This window comes from Thermobia domestica, chromosome 3, assembly GCF_964235325.1.
Source record: "Thermobia domestica chromosome 3, izTheDome1.hap1.1, whole genome shotgun sequence".
In the NCBI taxonomy this organism is placed as follows: domain Eukaryota; kingdom Metazoa; phylum Arthropoda; class Insecta; order Zygentoma; family Lepismatidae; genus Thermobia; species Thermobia domestica.
In genome coordinates this window covers 329,862,001-329,882,822 of record NC_137456.1, presented here as the reverse complement: position 1 = coordinate 329,882,822, position 20,822 = coordinate 329,862,001, and the positions used below count along the sequence as shown (strand labels likewise).

The following is a 20,822-nucleotide window of genomic DNA, read 5'->3' as shown; positions in this document are numbered from 1 at the left end:
CCATGTAGAGTTAATACGAGAAGGATATAATGGTAGAATTGCTAGAAAGAAACCATGTATTACCCAAATTAAGACATATAAGATACTTAAATTTTCTAGAGCTTTTGAAAATAAACCCAAAAACTGGTGGAAATGTTTTTTATCGACGAATTTAAGTTAAAACCTGCACGAATATGATGGTAGAATAATAGTTTTTCGACAAGTAAATACAGAAATAAATGTCAAGAACTTCCAGCCTACACAAGGAAAACTGTAACAACGATGCCGAAATGCTTAAAGAAAGTTACAAATCGTTGTGTGTTTGCTATTAAATACTAACTGTATTAACTTGGAGAGATAAAATAATTTTAGAGGACATTTTATAGTAGTTTGTTTAATAATATCTGAATATTTATGTGATCAACAGTGTCCACATCCCCATTCAATGTAGTTTTTGCAACAACACACACTTGCAACATTTGCTCTTCCTCCGCCACATTATTATGTTATTGCCCTGATACTTTTGTCTACTACACACTAATGTCAAACATAGCACACTTTCCTCGTAAAACAATGAGGATTGGTAAAAAAGTAATCATATTCTCGTTTGTGGGAAAATTCAATCCTAAATTAATGTGCTAAACATACTCCTTTCCATTTAAAAATATTATGTGATATCCAATATGGCGGAATCCAAGATGGCTGTCATTATGTCCACGCCCTCACTCAGTGCAGTTTTCGCATCAACACACCTGCAACCTTTTACTTTACTACATCTACGTGTCTCTTTGCCTGTCCAGATACTTTGGTCTACTAGATACAAATGTCAAATTTAGCACCCTATTTCGCAAACGAATGAAGATAGATTTTTTTAAAAAAATGAGTACTTCTTTTCATCTGTGGGAACATTCTAGCCTAAATTGATGTGTCAAACCCACCTCTTTCCATTCAATAGATATTGTGTGATATCAAATATCGCAGAATTCATCTGCAATATTTACCTTACCTCCGTCCACGCGTATCGTTATTACTGGTCTGTCGTCACATTTTTACTAACCCTATATTTTTTCCACATGTATGTTCTTTCAACACAAATAAACAGGTATGTCCACGTAATATTTTTTATCTAATATGTATTTTTATACTTCTGAAGTTTTGCAGGCTATATCTCAGATTTCTTGACGTGGGGCCTCTTTGTCAGGGGACCCTTTTGACTGGAGCCCTTCTGACCAGGGTCCTTTTGACTCAGGCCCTTATGACTGGAGCCCTTTTGACTAAGGTCTTTCTGTCCTCGCCCTTTTGTTCGGGCCCTTCTGACGTGACACCGGTTATAGAATAGGAAGAGATCATATACAGAGGTACAACAGTTATTTAATGCTACATTTTTCGAACGTAACCCAATTTCGAAGTCAACTGCCTAAGAGGCCACTGAATGTTTTGCAGAAAGGTACCGCATGCGATCAGGAAGGCCGAAACAATGTAGCAATTTGGCAGTTTCTTTGAATTTACAATCTTTTGTGGAAATTCCGCATTCATTGATAACCAGAGTTGCTAACAAGCTAAGTGTTTCCCAGAGTTCAGCGCAATGAATTTTTGTACGCTATGCTCTTTATGTAAAGTCATTCTGAAGTATGATTAGTACCATACTAAAGAGTTCGATTAACATGTGTTAATTGCAGTAGTCAAACCTTTAGTATGACGCTAATCATACGTCAAAACGACTCTGCATAAGGCGGTATAAGTTTAAACCCTAAGAGAATGCGTTTAGTGCATGAAATAACGGAAGACGACTTTGATCACCGCATTGAGTTTTGCGAAGTAATGATATGAAATATCGATGACAACAATATTGTCGTAAATGACATGGTATTCTCTGGTAACTTTCAGACTGTCATTTTAACGTCCCACATTATGCCCTTTAGGATGACGATGATTAAAGCAAGTGAATGATGATGAAAGAACGGGTGAAACAAAAGGAAACGAGGGTACCCCGGGAAAACTCACGTTTACAATATTGTCCACCACAACCTTACTTGGCCGGGAATGGAACCAGTAGTCCTACACACCAGAGCTAAGCGTTCTACCACTGAACCACCTTGCCCCTCCCAACGGTATTCTTTGATGAAGTGATATTTACCTTATATGGTTTGGTGAACCGAAAAAAATTATCACTATTAGAGCGATGAAAACCCACATTGATGGGATGTTATTTCCAAGAACAGAAGTGCAGAAGCTACTGACAGAAATATAGTACATTCTTAATTAGAAATATTACGAATGATATAAGAGAGATGTTAAATTAAAAGTAGGAATGCAAAATATTTTTGAATACGAACTGTGGTTTAATTAGGAATACAGCTGGTAAATAATAATATTGCATTACAAAGGTATTCAGAAGTCTTGCTAGAGGAAATATAAATATATTAAGATTATTATTATTATTATTATTATTATTATTATTATTATTATTATTATTATCGAATTGAAAATTCAATAATGCATCTGAAATGAGGTAAAAGATCAGAAAAAAGTACGTGTAGCTAACAAGCGGTAAGAAATGTGTGAAGCATTAAGGGCTTGCATTGAGGGTGCCAGGTAAACATGATTGGGAGCCACTGATATACGATATTGCATTGAGGACGACCCCTTCTGTACACGTCGTTCTTTGTCTAGGCCTCACTGACATGGAATCAAATAAAAAATAATGAAACAAGAAGTATATTATAAACAAAAAATCGTTACTAAAACTATTATATAAATTTTCTCCACTAAATCTCATCAAATTATATATATAGAAATATATAATATTAACAACTTGCCTTTGGTGAACATTGCATTATTATTCTTATTATATATTAACGGTGCTAACCTAACACGAAGCCTTATAATAAGGATTTAAAAACGGCTGAAAGACAAATGGTAAACATTACAAACAAATAGCATTTGTTTGTATTTTCTGTTGCATCTGATCAGATTTTATACGTATATAATTATTTTACATTACAGTATATTTTTTGAACAACTTGACTTTGATTAACATTACATTATGATCATTATATTTTAGAAGTACCAATGTTGCATAAAGCCTTACAAAGAGATAAAAAGAGTGAAAAAAGACATTACTAACAAAAAGTATTTTTGAGATAAACATATTACATTTATTATATTTGAAAAGTACTTACTTAACATGAATCCTTACAAAGAAAACTCTTCATATCTTGTCGATTAAATTATATATATATATATATATATATATATATATATATATATATATATATATATATATATATATATATATATATAATATGTGATTCGGGTCTAAAAGGGCCAATGTCACTTTTGGGGAAAAAATGAGATGTTCGTCAAATTTTAACGCCTATAAATGGATATTTTCTTTTGCAAGAAAAGCACATGTTAATATGAATGGTATATATACTCCAAACTACTTCGTGTTGACATTAGCCCTTTTAGTACCAAGTCGCAGATATATAAAGTATGTGAACTTACATTGAAAAATTCTGACTACTTTAATCTGTTTTGAAATTCTTCCAACTTATATTAGACATAAGTTTATTATCATTTTTGCTTAACTTTCCAAATGCCAAATACGATTGACATTTGTCTCAAACTGCTTACGTGGATTGCAAATTAAAATGGTGAGCCAAGCCAGGAAGATAGTCTCTAAAGGTCTTTGAGCATACTGTACAATAGTACGTACTCGACTTACAGTTACTCTGTATTTGTTTCTGCCGGTGGCCAATACTTGTCTTAGCATTTTCTATTAATTTGATCAACAGAGTGCTCCTTTAACCGTGTATATTCGACGATAACCGTTTGCGATAAGATAAAATTCGTTGCGCCATATAATTTCATGATAAAATTACGCACATCTCTTTACTTTATTTCATAGTTCTACCATATTCACTTTTTAATATTCGGCGACAGTTGCCATCGAAATTCATACAGTTATACGCATAATAATAATAAAATAATAATAATAATAATAATAATAATAATAATAATAATAATAATAATAACAACAGAATTACAATATCAATTACGTAAACAATACCATCGAATAAAGAAAAAAACTGTCACGCTGGGATTCGAACGCGGGTCACTGAAATGGCAGTTCTCTGCTTTCACACTTGATACAAAGATAAGAAAATAAACTAGTAGCTATGTTACATAAACATAGCACACACTATTTCTACACGTGTTGATGCAATTCAAAGAATGCGAAAATAATGTCTGCCGGCTTTTCCTCTTTAGAAATTAGAAGTTACGGTGAGGAAGAATTGCAGTAATGTAAATCGGGACCAGTTAAAAACGATGAGGTAGCCTCATCTTGAATAACGCTTCGCGATATTTTCCTCATTGACGAAAGTCTATATCACTTGTTTTTGAGTTAAGGAAGGAAACCTCGAGTAAGTCATTGTGTCACTCATAAGGAACGTCTCCTTATACGAGTATTAGTACGAGTATTTTGTGTATAGTCTTACAATGCTTTTAACTAGCTAATAGTTAAGCGGAAAATGAAGTGACGAGGTAGGTAAGTGCTTAGCGCATTGAACTTATATTCGGCGGACCCGCGTTCAAATCCAGGTCAGGTTCTAACTTTTTCAAATGTTTCAATTTCAATACATACTCAGTGTAACAAGCAAGATTTTCTCTCCTCCAGAGAGAAAAAAATGTTGGAATGAGGAGAATTGGAGAAGGTCTGTCAATGAAGGCAATCATTTACTAACTTATGTCCAGCAGTTGTTCTAGATTTGATATTTTCGTCTACTTTCAAGCATTTTCTGATTCATCTGTGATCAGTGTTTTTATTTCTTTGAATATACAGTATATACTGAAATTATACATTACATACACAGCAATATTGAAATTAACATATGATGTTCATTGGACAACACGCTCTGAACCCGAGAGGTTCATCTCAGAATGGAGAAATGTTTCGTGATTCGTCTACTCACAATTTTACTTGCATAAAGACTGGATTCAATGCTACCAACTGTTGTCAGTGTCGAGAAAAGTTACGTGTAAATTGGGTTGCATCTGTCCAGGCGTTCTCACAACTGCAAATTACCTGGACCCCAAGTTATGGAATTAGAGCATAAGGCTTAGAGGGAGAGACTTTTGTTTTTGGGTGTACATAGATTTTCCTAACACGAGTAGCACTATCTGCTATTGATCTAAAATATTCCAAGTAATTTTTCCTCTTTCTTTTTCTTTCCTTCTTTCCTTTTATTTCTTACTCCCGAATTTTGAGCCACCTTACTTCGGCAGTCAGGGCCGTTGCCCCTCTCACCCGCACCATGACACGGCACTGATCAATACCTACCTGCAACACTTTTCTCTGTTCACATGAATCGTAAATGGGCTGTCGTAATAACTTTGACTAACACTGTATACAGATCCACATGTACGTTCTTTCAACACAAATCAGGTGGTGTCCACTGAATACTTTTAATCTAATAAGCATTTTTATATTTCTCATGCTTTTCAGGCTATATCTCAGGCTTTTTTCACGTGAGGCCCTTTTGACTCGGGTTTTTTGTCGCGGGGCCCTTTTGACGCGGGGCCGTTTTGACTCGGGCCTTTTTGTCCTCGCCCTTTTGTCCGGGCCCTTCTGACGTGACACCATGTTGAGTATAGTACACGTGATCCCTTTTTGAATATATGCCTCGTTAACCTATTATATTTTCTGAACTTAATGCAATACGTAATGACATTTTTGATATATCCATATTCTTCTAATACAAAATATGACACACAAAGTAAAGAGGAAACACCAATTCTTCACATGCTGTATGATACATAATTATTCCGTATCTAGGTTTAAAAAACTAATTGTTTAATATAGAAGAACGGTCATTTTGAGGAAAGAGGCCATATGTTTGGAAGCTAATCAATATAGCATTAATATAAATTAGCGAAATTATAACTTTTTATGATTCGACACAAATCTGCCTCCATCAAATAAATATCAGCCTTAAAAAAAAAATGGGAATGCCTTTGTCGCGATTTACCACTTTTATCGCTTATAAGCAAATGCAGTGTTTTTGATGCCCATTATCCAACGGACGTGCAAGCAAATTGCGGTGGGGCTCTACCAGATTCGTACTATGTAACTCAGGTACATAACATTCATATTCTTTGGTAGCCAGATAGGACAGATTCATTTGTCTATTTTGCATTCAATCTCTTTTTATTGGACCCAATAATTAACTCAAGTCGTAACAGTATTTATTTGTTTCAACAATTATTTCTGGTGGATCCTGTGAGTTTCATCAATGTTAAGAAGGTTATTCTCATACGGCACGGAGAGAAATATGGAAAATGAGAAAAACTGTAGGAAATAAGAAATTCTTGCGTAAAACTACTACTTGATTTATATACAAATTCACGTTGGCACATTGTGAATTTAGAAATTATACCAATTCAGCATATTTTCTTCTCTTTTTCTCTAAAAGCACAACCGGTTAAAGAAATTGGTCTCTCAGATATAGATCCTACCAACAAATAAAAACTCGTTTTGTCTATGGCTTATATGGAGAATTGCGAAAACTTTACAATACACGCCCCACCTGCGGATCGAAAATGAGGCTTGCTTTAAAGCTGTATAGTATATTAGGATAGAGTACAATAGGGAAGATTCTAGAACACAGATCCTCCCTATATAGGTTAGTACCTAGGTTGACCTCTTTCTGTACAAAAGTTCAATATGTAATTCAAACAGTATTGCCGGGCCAGAGTCAGCGAGTGACGGGGGGTTAGAGCCCCGCAGGGCACGTTGTTTTCGGTTTTTATTACAACTAAATGGAAAGGGGGACCTGTGTTCTAGAGCCTTGCCAGTAGATTATAATAGGGGCAAGTAGGATTTGGGCAGGAACGGGTTAGCTTAAAATTAAAGAAGTTTTGATCCATTTTCATAAAAATAATAGTGTAATTTTTGTTTTAGAGTATACCAGCTGGAGCGGGCACTGTAAAGTTAACACGGAGGATTCTTATATTAAAACTAAATTGTAAGCAAGTTAACGGCGCGTATGACAAGGTGTCACACACGTTCAACGCTCTCTCATCTTCGCCACACCTTTATCTCCATAATACCACGTTAAAGTTCAGACACAATGTTGACAATAGGAGTTCTCGCTTAAGTGTAGAGTTTGCTCTCCAGTTTCCAATCTACAAAAGAGCAGAAAACACATTAAAATATGCAGTTTTACTATACAGATCAATTGTATAAGCAGTAGTAGTAGTTGTAGAAGTAGAAACTGGTTCGTTGCTTTCTGTTCTCGACATAAAATGATCATGCCGATGAATTATTGAACCTTCAGCGTCCTAAAATAGTAACCAATTCCACATATCTTTTCTAGTATTAAGCATAACTTTATTGCCAAACTTGAACACACAAACATCACATAAAAACTCAAAATCATTTTTACCTCATCTCTACTCTAAATTTTCTTATTTTTTTATAAAAAAAGGAAGGGCAATTCTAAACTTAACCCGGATTTTCATATAGTATATATGACAATATAAACAGAGTATAATTAGTACAACCCCTAATAGCATCCGATATCCATGGGATGTTCTGAACTAGTCCCATTGATGTCACTATGTCGTACGGGATATTGGGACGTACTAAGGATAGACTGAGGATATCCTATCGGGATAATCCCGGCTTTGTCAGTAGAGCGATATCCTGTGGATATCCTGGCAGGATAATCCCGACTTTGTCAGTAGAGCGATATCCTGTGGATATCCTGGCAGGATAATCCCGCGGTTGTTGATATTTTTATTATTATTATTATTATTATTATTATTATTATTATTATTATAAAATACTTCTTCAAAGAGTAAATATAGTAATTATATAATACTTTTCTATTATAGTATTATTATTATTTATTAAATAATAATATAATAATAGAAAAGTATTATATAATTAGTATATTAGTCCATCGTATTGTATAATTCAGCAATAACGAACTAATAATGTTCAGATAATTAATAATGATAATAAAGTTCAATCAGTACATAATAATTTCATACTATGTTTGAAAAAACTTCCAGCGCGGCGCGATCGTTCACTGTTTCTGCTGAGGACCGCGAAATGTTATGCAGTTGTTTCCATCATGCACTGCGCAAGGTGGGCCGTGATGGAAGAAAGTAGACTCAATGTTGTAAAGGTGATGGTTGCTTTAGCTGAAGAATATAGGGTAAGTAATTTTAGTATATTCAATACATACTTGTTGCAAATAGATTAATACACATCAAGTGTAAATGTGCAATAATTTCACTGCTTGTGAACTAGATAGTCGCAGCGTGTATTTTTGGCACTTACGAGAAACAACAGAAGTTGCTGATTCAAATGAGCGAAGCAAAATTGAGGTATTTAATGTGATAATTTATGCAACAGCTCGACTTAAGTCTAGATAATATAACTTGCAGTGCTTTTTAAAGATTTATGCAGTTCAATCCTCCCAAAAGAATCGAATATGTCACAGTGAAAAAAAAATGTAGTTTTTGATACCATAAATTGTGATTTCTGACTATAAGTTAGTTAAGGTTGGGTTTGTTAAGGTTGGGTTACTGTAGCGATAAAAAAATGTTACTTCTAATGCGATAAATGGGATGTAGACCCTTTTGTGTACTACTTTAAAGAAAATACAGTGATATATGTTCCCACATGTAACAGTTCCAGTTCAATGAACAGCAAGGAGCGGGCTGTTGGAGAAGCAGTAAAAACACATTAATGCTGGTCAGTGAAAATTACTGGTTTAAAAATGGTACATTTTATTTACGTGACAATTTTGTTCTCTGTAACAATTTGCCGACTGGCAAGATTTTAGAATGTGTAGACCACTGCACATGTGCAATCGTGCAATATTAATAATGTTAGCATATTTTTACGCCCAAGGGCCAAAATGTTACTAAAATTATTTCTGAAACGCGGTATCGGCACTACTTTAGCAGATGGCTCTACCAAATTTATCGACATTTCAATTTTGGGGGGGGGGGGTGATTTTCGTGCTGTTAGACTATACTACGTTCTGTTTGCTTCTGCAATACGATTCGTTTGGTGGGTTAGGTTGGGTAGGTTAGATAAAGATTCTACTAATAATTACGGTCCTTGTACCGTTATGGGGATCCAAAACTAGCAGAAAAACAGTATGATGTACCGGAAGGAAGGGTTGGTGATGTAAGGTGAATTGGAAAAAAAGGAGGAACCCATGGAAAGATAGGTAATTGGCCAGAAGTCCACTATGATGAAAATTATCTTCTTTCGTTCCTAATGATGTCCAGAATGCTAAAAAGGGCGGTGCAGATGATATATCTTTGAGTACAAGAGTACATACACGGTCCCGGTAAAGTGTCCTTGCATTCAAAACACGCGGCTGTATACCCCACTTTCAGAATTTTAGACATTACCTGGGGCGAAATAAGGAAATAGCACACAAAGAGGGTGCTGAGTCGGATGTTTTGATTGCAAGGACACTTTGCCAAAACTGGGTGTACTCACACTGCACCCCCTTTTTAAGCATTGTGTACATCACTAGGAACGAAAGAACGATGATTTGCATCATCCGATACTGTATGAAAGAAGGAGTTCTTCTGGGCAATTAGCGATGAATATTTGGTGGAATATCTGTCTCGATGTTGAGTGAACCAGGAAAACACCGTCCGGTAAAAGTCCACTTTTGCCTCCTATTATGATTGGCGTTAAGTATTCTGACGTATTTCTTAAGTACAGGGCCAAAATTAGTAAATGTCATTCGTTGTGTCATAAGTATGATTATTTACTATTATTACTATTAGTAAAGCCATGTTAACCTAATCTATCAAGGGAAGTGGAAAAAATGTAAATTTCGCACGTAAAACACTGAACCCCGCAAATGCACATTGACCATAAATACTTATAAATCTCCTCTATTGACTTCACTGAAAATTACTTAAAACATATTTCACCTGGACACTGGACTATATTTGGTAGGGCTATCTGATAATGTGAACACGGAGAGTTATATTTAGTAACATTTTAGTCCGTGTACTTAAGAATATAAAATTAATATTGCATCAGTCACTAGCTTTCGCATTCTAAAATCCTGCTATTTGGCCCTTGTACTTAAAAATACTATAAAAACGTTAATAAAGGCTAGATATCTGCATCATCCCCCAAACAGCATAGCCTGTGGTGGAAATAAAGGTTGTTTTGGGGGTAATAGTATACATGAGAACCCCCTGATCTGCGTTTCTTCTGTGTTTTATTACCACTTCTACATGAAATACCATAAATTTTTTACGTAGTGCAGTAGTAAGAAGTATCCATGTGCACAAGACATGCGATATGCGTTAAATCCCCCCCCCCAAACACACACATAGTCATAGTTAAAATACAAGGGCACTACACATGCAGATATAAAGAATAGCTACGTTCTTTTTTTTTATTTTCGTATCAGTCGATAAGTAAAAAAAAGTCGCTTTGTCACCCCCTTTGTAAGTTCGTACATACTCAATGAATAATCCCTAAAAGAATGAGAGTCCTGCTCTTTTGGGAACTGATGCAGCTTCATGTGTACTATATCTCTTTTGGGTATGCCAATGATCTGCAACACGAGGTGCGGCTTGTGTAGCCCGCTCCTTGCAGTTCTAATCTGGAACTGTCACTGGTCGGAACATGTGTCAAGTGACCATGAGCAATGTCGTTCACACAAACATATGTGAAGGGGTCATGTGTTCAATGAACAATCCCAAATTATTTATTAAAACAATGCTAGCTGAGCAAGGCTATTCACATTTAAAGATGGCGTCGTGTATCCAAATTTAATCCTATGAAAGTACAAGAAATCGACCATAACTAGAACCGTTAAAAGAAACAGCAATGACTTCTCCACCCTTGGAAAGATAATTTTGTCCCCATTTAGTAGTGGTAAGCGCGTGGCAGTACAGCAAACTGAACTGCGGAATTTCTGAATTTGAAAAGGAAGGGGGGGGGCTAAAAATAATGGACAAATTTCCAAAACTGATTACACTTTTTTGTTGTTGTTGTTGTTGTTGTTGTTGTGGAAAACCTGCGAAAGTGTGCAATAAAGGGTCTACGTTTAAAAAAAGCTTTCAAAAAGGTAATATTTTCGCAGTATTTTAACTATTGACAAAATTGTAATATGATAGCACACGGTTTGGAGCACAAAATCATTCGCATACATACAGTTTCCTAGCGAAGTGTGAACAATCGAGGAATTAGTGTAGACAGTTAAATTAAAAGGAAGAATGTGAACATTATTCAAAAAGCAAATAAACCCCTTTTCCTAAAGCTGAAAGCTGCCTCAGCCTGTTGTAAACGGAAAGAACATCATCAACTATCTAGGATTTGAAAAAATAAAAAAATAAAAAAAAACACTACAAAAACACGGTGTAAGGTGAAAATGAGTTCACTCGATGCATTCTACGATACTACCAGGATTTCAACGTGGCACCACATCATCCATGCCCTGTTCAAAGTAATGTTACTCAAGGTTCCCTAATAGATCAGTGTAGCCTGTGGTGCCTCTTTCAGTGTATGGAAATGGAGGTTTTCTTCAGGGGGAATCCGAAACTTCTACGTCCGGGCTATACGGAGGGTGATAGAGAATTTACTATTTAAACCCCCGGGGATGTGTTCCGTTCCGTTTGGCTGTATGAAGGCGTGCGTTGTCGTGCAGTAACAAGAAACCCTCTCGGAGTGCCCCTTCCTCCCCTCCCCGCCGCACATTGTTCTGGAAATGGAATTTAGCCGGACAAATGTATTTGCTCTGGAACTGATGCTACAAGAGCATTGAAAATGTTAGAACAGCTTAACACTGTCGTGCGGTGGGGTGGTACTGGCCACACTAGCTGGGTTTAAAAATAGCAGTGTTTTTTTACGTGGCCAGACACTGTCATTGACAGTCACTTGTGAATAATTATTGGCAATTTTCAGTGATTAAATATCGAAAATAGGCATTTCTATTTGCAGCACTGTAATGCAAATGTAAAAAGCGTAAGGTAATATTTTATAATATTTATTTTGCTGCATATTTCTTTAGAAGTGTTCCGTAGTGTAGGGATTGTAGTTTTGGTTTCATGTTAGCGTGGTCCTGGTTTCAAACCTCAGCCGGAACATCCCACTTTCGGCGTCCACTCATGATCAGGAAGCAGCAGGGGTAATGAATTCAGGGTTAGGCAAAAGTATCGGGACAGGCCAATAATACGAGACAGCATCGAATGCGGTGTCGTCATAATCGCTACACTATATGATGTCATCCAGTGATCAGAGAAATTTATTTTATGTAATCTTAATATGTCTATATTACTTTAAGGAGCTGCTGAACCGATTGTAGTTTTTTTTTTTTTAAAAAAAAAAAAGATTTCGAAAGTCAAAATATTTGTTTACAATTTGTGTACTTACTATTCATGCATGTGTGATAGGTTTCGTGTTAAATTTTCCATATATTGCTATTTTCGATAGCATTGTTCTGTTCCATTGACCAGAATAACCCAATATAACGTTTCACTCTATGGACCAATAATTCCTTTTTACGCAGGGCTCGAAATGAAAAGTTTCACGAAACGGAACGCTAGATACTTTCTGAAGTGTGCTTCAATTTGTATGAGTTTTTGTATGGTTCATTGAATCTTCTCACGAGACGGAACGGAATGGTTCCCGCCTTTCACGAACCGGAACGCCGTCCGGTCCGCTCCGGGCCATTTTGAAAGAAAGGAAAAGGGGTAATTTAACGTCCCACGATTGTGCCAGCGATAGGGCTAAAGGGGACGATGAAGGAGAATGATGAAGAAAAAATGGTGGAATGAGGAAGTGGGAGGAAACGGGAGAAAACCCACGAGCACGGTGTTGGCCACCACAAGCTCACATGGCAATGCCTCGGATCAAACCTGGGAGCCCGAGCACTACCACTGAGCCACCGTGATCCCCCCCGGTCCATTTTGAGGTCTGTTTTTACGTCAGTGTTTGAATTTCGTCCTTGAAATTAGAGCTGAAATGGTTTCAATTGATTCGTTAACAGTTTTCTGCGAGAAATAAACTGAACTGATAAACAAAAGTTGCTGATACGTTTAGCCTGTACAGTTATGGGGGGAAAAATTATATTTTTGCATGCTTAAACTCTTTATACATCTGTGTTATTCGTTTTTACCTGTTATAGAATTCCATACCGTCAGTGCAAAATGTCTGAAGAAAAGATTCCAGAGGCACAGTATTATGTTGTTGAATTCTCCGACGGGATACAACTAGTGCCGGTTAATTGGTTACTAGATGGGAAAAGAAAATGCTATTGGCCGAACTACAGCAGTTTTACAAAATACTATAAGGCAGTAGAGGAGAAATTAGAACCAAAGGAAGACTGGAGTATCCATAGGGTTTATGAAATTATTGGTCAATCATGTGAGTGTTTTAATATTTTCTTCACCACTTTCTTAATTATATAAAGACTTCGATTTTTTATATGGATTTTTTTTAATTTGAATTTATTGAAACTGAAAAGAAAAAAATGTCAAACGTACAATTTTACAATAATATCTGTCACAAACAAAAAGTATGATTTTTTAATATTATTGTAGATATTAAGAGTCTTTCATACAGCAAAATTAAACTATACTAATTTTACAGTATTTCTGTAATATCCTCAAAATCAATAAAAAGTAACTTGAAAAATGGAAATGTAGTGCAATAGACAATATTATTGTGCATGTCATACCGTTATCACGACTCATCTATCTCGCTTTGCTGTGTAGTTATTAATAGATGCGGCATGTATTTGTGAGATACACTTATAAGCTGCAAAGGGACGGCTAGATGATTCGTAAAAAGCTAGGTGCTAGGTGATTCGTAAAAATGCAAAATAATATTGTCTAGCGCACTGGGTTCACACTCTTCAATTTCTTTATCTCTTTTGAAGATATTACAGAAAAACTGTAAAATTAGTATAGTTTAATTTTGGTGAATGGAAGATCCTTGGTAATCATAATAAAAATGAGACTGTAAACTAAGTTGTGTTTGCAATAATTGAGCGTGCTTGGTGAGAGTAATACTAAATTCCAAGATGATATATTTGCTGTCAAAAAACTACCACTTGTGGATCAATTCCTCGCTATGACATTCTTGCATTTTTGCATTCTTACATTGAAAAACACTCATGTAATAACCTGTTAACAAAGTTTATCCATACAGATGTAATACTTTATTTTACTCACTTAGAGCGAACGCTCTGACCATGAGGCTATGGGGGAAACTACTAAAATTTTATTATAACATTTTACTTAGAAAAAATACGGCCCCTTATAATGAAGTAAGGTAACACCAACGCAAATTACAGAAAGTAGAGACAAAGAATATTTTACTTACGATTTGGTGTCCTAAGTGGCAGATAGTTTCTATTAACATTGTTTAAATCTATTTATTGCTTTACTTATTCAACGGTATCAGTGATATACTGATCATTGGATATTTGTGACATCGTATACGAAACTTATTTTCTAAAAAAATCAAGAACGTAATACCGATTGGTTTCAACTTTTGTTTGTCTCGCCTGGAGTTCATGATTAAAAGTATGATGCACTTGTGTTCAACGTCCAGGAATGTGGATATTTCAATTTTTGGTTGTTTGAAGGTTACGGTTTTCATTCACAGTGCCTCAGGGTTCTTTGAATTTTCATAATAATGAGGCGTTGAATGTTACCAAACGTAATTTTTTAAAAAATAATCATAGCGATGGTTACATAGTGGTCATTAAAAAAAAAAAAAAAGCTTCTGACTCGTTGTTGAGCTGAAGCGGTAGTAGCTCCTACGATTGCCATCTACACTCGTTTTTGTGATGATTTGGCGCGAAAACTACTGAACCAATCAATATTTTTGCTACTATGAAACTTTATATAAAGATTTGCCAGAAATAAATGTCTCCTTTTCTGTATACACATATGTATACAAAGTGCATGTTAAAAATGGATGAAAAAATGGATCTGAGGGAAACATGTACGAAACCAGAATTTTGACGATAACAGATTTCAGTTTCGTAAGCAAAATTCTCGTGGGCCGCAACAAAGTGCCTCTAGAGGCAAAAGTCGGGCGCAGTAGACCTAATGGGTAAAAAGTGCAACTGAAGGTAAAAATGGATAAAATAAAAGGTGGGTTTTAATTCTGTAAAGGTGCTCCCTGCCTTCCCGTCGTTATGGCTCTGGGGTCAACTTGAAAGCATTACATGGAAAAAAATTGAAACCTCTATAAGAAGCACTATTTTTCGATTCTATAGCAGAAATCAGTGAGTTGCTGGAGCGAAGTCCCAAGTGGTCTAAGTGACACTTGGAATAAAGCCCAACAGGTGAAAACACATTGAGTCAGTTCAAAATGGTCTTGCATTCGCTTTTGTTCAACTCGAAGCAATTCTGACATTCTATATAATTTTACTGACGAACATGATTAGAAGTGATATTAGTACCTTCTAATTTGTTTCAGTATTCATTCTAGATTCTTACGAGCGTGTGATGAAGAAATTAGAACTCGGGAGAGACCAGACCGAAGTTGATACTGGTAATGAAGAATCTTTTGAGATACAGAAAAAGAAACGTCGCATACGAGCTAAATAACAGCAATCATCATCTTCGGACGAAGATATTGCCCTTAGTGAAGCGATTAAGCAAAGTGTTTCTACAATGAAGAAGACTTTGCCACCGGTACCGAATCTCTTTTCTAAAAAGGTCGTAACGAGCACCAATGTGGATGATGCTGGAATGGCAAAAACCCCTAAGCGGAGCCCAGTCACTTCAGATGAGACTACTGCTGTCCAAGAACACGAAGGTTAGTTCCAGTAATATATAAAATTAGATCTTAAATTCAATTCATTTGTAAATTGCCATTTATAGTTTTTTTAATACTTAATATGCTTTTACAGTAAAAATGTTTCTAACGCACGAAATATCAATAGTAACCTTTATTTTCAACCAGTTATCAACAATTCTATGACAAAGGTCCCTCCATACGGTATATTCCTTTTTATTTGTAGTGGGTGGGGTAACATACGCACAATTAGTCAAAATATTTTCTTCCTCAGGGTAATTCTAGGAATGTGAAATGATATTCTATGCTACTGATGATGATGATGTGGTGTTCTGCCCGAGGACAGGTCTGATCCAAAGGTTTGTGGGTAAGGTGAATCCATATGGTGATTTCCCATTGCGTTCCATGGGATGTTGACGTCTTAAGGACAGGAACTACAGTTGAACGAGGGTTCCCAACCTGGAATTGAGCCCGGGACCCCTTGATTACAAGACGAGCTTATCCACTGGAGACATTTGTGCTATGCTATACTTTAGAAATGCTAATGCTACTAGACATTTATGCTTTACTTCAAATATAGATTTCTTTAAGGAAAACATATATTAGGTTCCTTGTATTTCTAGAAAAGTAGTCAAAAAGTAGGAAAAATGGATAGCCAATTTCCATTGTATAAAATTAAAATTAGCCAATTTTCCTTCTTCTGTTGAATAAAGTCGGAAAATCAAGTGGATTAAAATAATTAAGGAAACTAGCTGAACTAAACAACTTTTTTGATGTCAAAAAAATATTGTCACTGTTATTTACGCTTAAGAAGGCAACAAACAAATGTAAAGAAAACACTGAACAGTGACAAAGTAGTGCAGTTCAGTGTTTTTACGCCTTAGTCCACTTAGTTATTATGACTTTTTAAATCCGTGTGACTCTCCTACTTTATTCAACAGAAGGGAGGATTATTCCCGAAAGTTAATAATGTATCAATGTTTTATATCCATGCTTTATATGTCATATATCTATGTTTACGTGCACTTCATGGACAGCAGCAATATTCCTATTTCCAGAACTCCGTTTATGGGAGTAGGATACATACTTAACAATACCTTGAAAAAAAAAAACAGGAAAAGTGCTCAATGGTATTGTTTCTTAAAAGTTTCATCTGATGACTACGTCCGTATCTCTTGGAAATAACCTGGATAACGAGAGTTAATGTTAAAAAGGAAGTTCAAAAATCTCAAATACTACAAGATCGACGATTGTGTTAAATCCTCATTCTTATTGTAGACAATTATTAAATTTGTACTAAGTACAAAGATGCTCAGGAAAAAGGGTCACAAAGTTTCAGGGCAGAAAGATTGCATCAAAAGAAGGAAAAAGCCGTACTAAACATGTCTTTTGCGCTTCGTTTCGGAGTATGAGCTGCCGACAATGTGGGAAATCGAATTTCATAAACTATTCAACGTACAGAGTGCGGCCGCGGTGGCTCAGTGGTAGAGCGTTCACCTCTGGTGCTTAGGGTCCCGGGTTCGATCCCAGCCCCCGCCAAGTGAACTTTGTGGTGGACAAACACCGTGTGCGTGGGCTTTCCCGGGGTTCTCCCGTTTCCTCCCACATTCTTCATTCCGTACAGAGTGCGGTTTAAGCTTTCGCACTCAGTCATACCTGCTCGATTTGGAAATATATATATTCCAAAACTCTAATGCGTGCGTAAGGAATTCCTTAAAAAAATTCTGTGTCGCCTTTCGGAGTAATCCCGTCCGAACGCATTGTACAGATTTGAAACACGCATTTTCTAACTAATGTAAGTATGACTTCAAGTGTACGCTTTACACAACACTAATTAGTACCATAACGTTAAATAGTTTCTGAAGTTCAGTTTCCCACGTTTTCGGCAGCTTTTAATTCCGAAACGACGCGTTTCTTTACTAAAAGAACTTTTCTTTTGATCTACCCTGAAAGTTTGTGACCCTTTTTTCTGAACATGTTTTATATTGTACATAATCATTTACTTAATAGTTTGTTTTTATTGTTGCAGGCACTGTGCGGTATCACAAGCATTGCAAGGCATCAACAGATGCAGAGATATCAGATGTAATAAAAAAGTGGCTTCGTCATGCTAAAGAGCGGGCTCTCAGGCAGAAGAACAACACTAACAATGATTAGTTATGCAAGAAAAAGTGTAAAATAAAACTAAAAACGCATTGTTTTGATGTTCTGTCATGCAGATTTAACGATCTGTGAAATCTGCATTTAACGGTAATTTTTTTTTTATTGTAGGAACAAAAGACAACAGTTTTTCAAGAAATGTGTTTGAGTGATAATAATACCCAAGTTATTTATTCTAAATTAAAGTCGGTCGTCTTCTCCTTCTTACAACTTAGTCACAAACAGATTATGTTGAATCATTTTTTTTTTTTTAACATTCGTCGCCCAAGGCAAAGACATTGGTATAACCCTTTTATGAGGTTACATATCCTCTTTTTTATTTTTAATGGAAGTGTAGGATTTACATGGATTAAACTTGAATTACTAGACTTTTTATGAGATTCAGTGCGTAGTGGTACTGTAACTGCTTTTTTGTAAGTTTTGAAATTCACTCAGAATTTTGCATTTTTTCAACAACTTTGGTAATCGAGGTGTTGAATTGAAAAGGTTGAGAACCAGTCTCTTGGATTCATGTTGCATTTATTTTTATGCTAAAGAAACCTTTTGTGATGTATGTCATATTTTGTGTTTGTGTCATTATTTGCATATGTAAATAATACTATGTGGAAGCAATTATTGTACTCAGTAATTTAGCTAAGTTTTAGCATTTATTGAAATAAAGAAAGAAAATCTACTGTACTTGGTTTTTAGCCTCAATGTAAATTATGAAATTGAAAACAAAATTTCAATCAATTTTTCAATTAATAAGAATTACATACTGTACAATATATATATAAAATCTTCTGATAGTTGATTGTTCCGTTTCTCTTCATTAATTATCTGTAACTTTGTTGCGCAGCTGATAGGATTCGGTGCCGGTGACTGATAGTTCGCAAACTAAAATCCTGTCGACACTAAACTAAAATTTAAAAAACCGTTTACTATTCTCGCTCAGCCATGGAAATGCATTGGGCGTATGGTTGCAGAGCTGCTTTCGTGGTTTATCACGACATATATTTTGAACCCGCAACTATTTTTTTTTTTTTTTTTATCTTTTGGTATATTATATAATAACACCACATTTCCACGAAGCTGGTATGGTTAAGCCAGTTTTCTTAGAAACTTTTTTCTCTGTTCTAAATTAGTACGTCCACTAGAATGCTACGTCGAAATTAATTACATAAGTATTACAGAAAGTTCATTGTTTGCACCCTTTGTCTTTCCTTTTATTACTAAATGAAGATCTAATTAAATTTCCATTATGGTGCGGGAAATGTCCTGCTTCCGAGTGACGGACTTCATATTAGGAGTCATAGTTGGATGGACATTCAACTAGCACTCTTGACAATGGAAATTCCGTCTCTCGGAAGCAGGGTATTCAAGCATCATAAAGGACATTTATATCTTCGTTTAGTAATATAAGGAAGGGCAAAGGGTGGTCCCTCCCTTCTCCGTCCAGCTAGGCGATTTGAGATATCCATGTGATATCCACCGGACGTCCCATCGCGATGTACAAATCACGTCTCGCAGACATCACACGGACGTCTCGCGGGACGTCCATGGGATATCCATGAAGCGGACATTCGGCCGTCTGATCAACAGCTACAGGACGTCCTGCTGATATCGTGGGATGTCGCATGGGCATCGCAAATATCCCATCGGGACATCCCATTGGACATCCTGAGGATATTGAATGCTATTAGGGACGGTCCAGAAGCATGTAAAAAATACAAAATTTACAGGAGAAATGAGTGATGCCAGCACTCACACATAACATAATGTAACCAAATCTAACCTAACCTAACATGAACTAACTTAAGCTAACCTAAACTAACGTAATATTAGTAGAAATAAGCGAAATTCTACAATTTTTGGAAAATTATGCGAGACTCCTAGGAAGGTTCTAGATTACTGGTCCCCCGTGTAGATTAGTAGCTGGGTTGATTTCCTTCTGTACTAAAGTTTATACATTTAATTTTCACAGTATTGCCGAGCGAGCGTTAGAAAGTGAATGCGGGTTAGAGCCCCGCAGGGCATGTTGTTTTCTGTCTTTATTACTGCTCAATGGGAAGGGGCACCAATAATCTAGAACCTTGCCGGGACTCCTACACTAATATAACAAACTCAACTAACCTAACGTAACCTAAACTAGCCTAATCTAACTTAAACTCTACCCCAAACTAACCGAATGTGAACAGAAATTACCGAAATAGTAACATTTTTTAAAGAAAAGGGCTGGACCCCTTCTGCTAAACATAGGCCACATAAACTGTAGCACAAAAGATTTTAACTCACCATACCAGAGAACGACATTCAGTTTCAGCATAGACAAATTCTGTGGATTTTAAGGCCATGCAGAGCATGAATATATATATAAAATTTAGAACGATTATAACGTGGGAGAAATTTACAACACAGTCTTCTCTTCCTAAGACTATTATCAGTCAAATAGGTGGGTGCACCAGCTTTCTAGTCAAATGTGCTACTTGTGTTAATTGGTCAAACGTGTACCTCAAACAGAGGATTTATGATTGAAAAACAAAATAGAATAATATACAGGACACAATCGGAAAGAATGGACACAAGTCGGCAAAAAAAAGTCAAAATCAGGAAAAAGTCAAAGTCGGGAAAGGAGTTCAGACAGGGAAAGAGGGCGAAAAACCAAGGTGAACAGGGCAAAAAAAGTAGAGGAAAGTGGGAAGTGTAAAATGAAAAGAGAAAGAGTATAAAAAGAAGGGAATGTATGTACGTATAAATGGAACAGAAAGTGTAGGGTAGGTGTATCACGACCCACTTAACTCCTTCCTCTTGGAGCACTACTAGCTATGATGTACGCACTAGCACAGACGCTGTCGAACTCCTACAACAGTCACTGAGAAAGCCTCAGACA

At 36.1% G+C, this 20,822-nt stretch overlaps 2 protein-coding genes across 7 annotated transcripts in view; one reads left to right on the top strand and one right to left on the bottom strand.

Annotated features, from left to right (window-relative positions):
• LOC145681208 (uncharacterized) overlaps nt 1–20,822 on the bottom strand; it is a 140,540-nt gene that overhangs the window by 57,365 nt on the left and 62,353 nt on the right. The window contains exon 3 of one of the 2 annotated variants that reach the window (XM_081752734.1): nt 6,913–7,167. The exons of the other annotated variant lie outside the window; for it this stretch is intronic. Within the exon in view, the coding sequence (XP_081608860.1) occupies nt 7,104–7,167 (64 nt within the window). The 3' untranslated portion in view covers nt 6,913–7,103. Of the gene's footprint in view, nt 1–6,912; nt 7,168–20,822 lie in introns of those variants that run through there. 2 annotated transcript variants of the gene reach the window in all.
• LOC145681947 (uncharacterized) lies at nt 8,135–19,002 on the top strand. Of its 5 annotated transcripts, none has more exons than XR_014130874.1 (4): nt 8,135–8,204; nt 13,167–13,405; nt 15,473–15,814; nt 17,823–19,000. XR_014130874.1 is itself a non-coding variant. In XM_081753548.1 (4 exons), exons 3-4 carry the CDS (start codon nt 15,670–15,672, stop codon nt 17,948–17,950), a joined length of 273 nt encoding a protein of 90 aa, XP_081609674.1. In that variant the 5' UTR covers nt 8,135–8,204; nt 13,167–13,405; nt 15,485–15,669; the 3' UTR covers nt 17,951–19,002. The 5 variants fall into 5 exon arrangements, 3 of the variants coding, with proteins under 3 accessions (XP_081609674.1, XP_081609673.1, XP_081609675.1); XR_014130875.1 differs by having other exon boundaries at nt 15,485–15,814; nt 17,823–18,999; XM_081753548.1 differs by having other exon boundaries at nt 15,485–15,814; nt 17,823–19,002.

What these genes read in the sequence shown, in the direction of transcription:
- LOC145681947 (XM_081753547.1), top strand. Translation starts at nt 13,189, where the DNA reads ATGTCTGAAGAAAAGATTCCAGAGGCACAGTATTATGTTGTTGAATTC. An exon ending in TGAAATTATTGGTCAATCAT is followed by an intron (nt 13,406 to 17,822) that starts GTGAGTGTTTTA and finishes TTATTGTTGCAG; the next exon opens with GCACTGTGCGGTATCACAAG.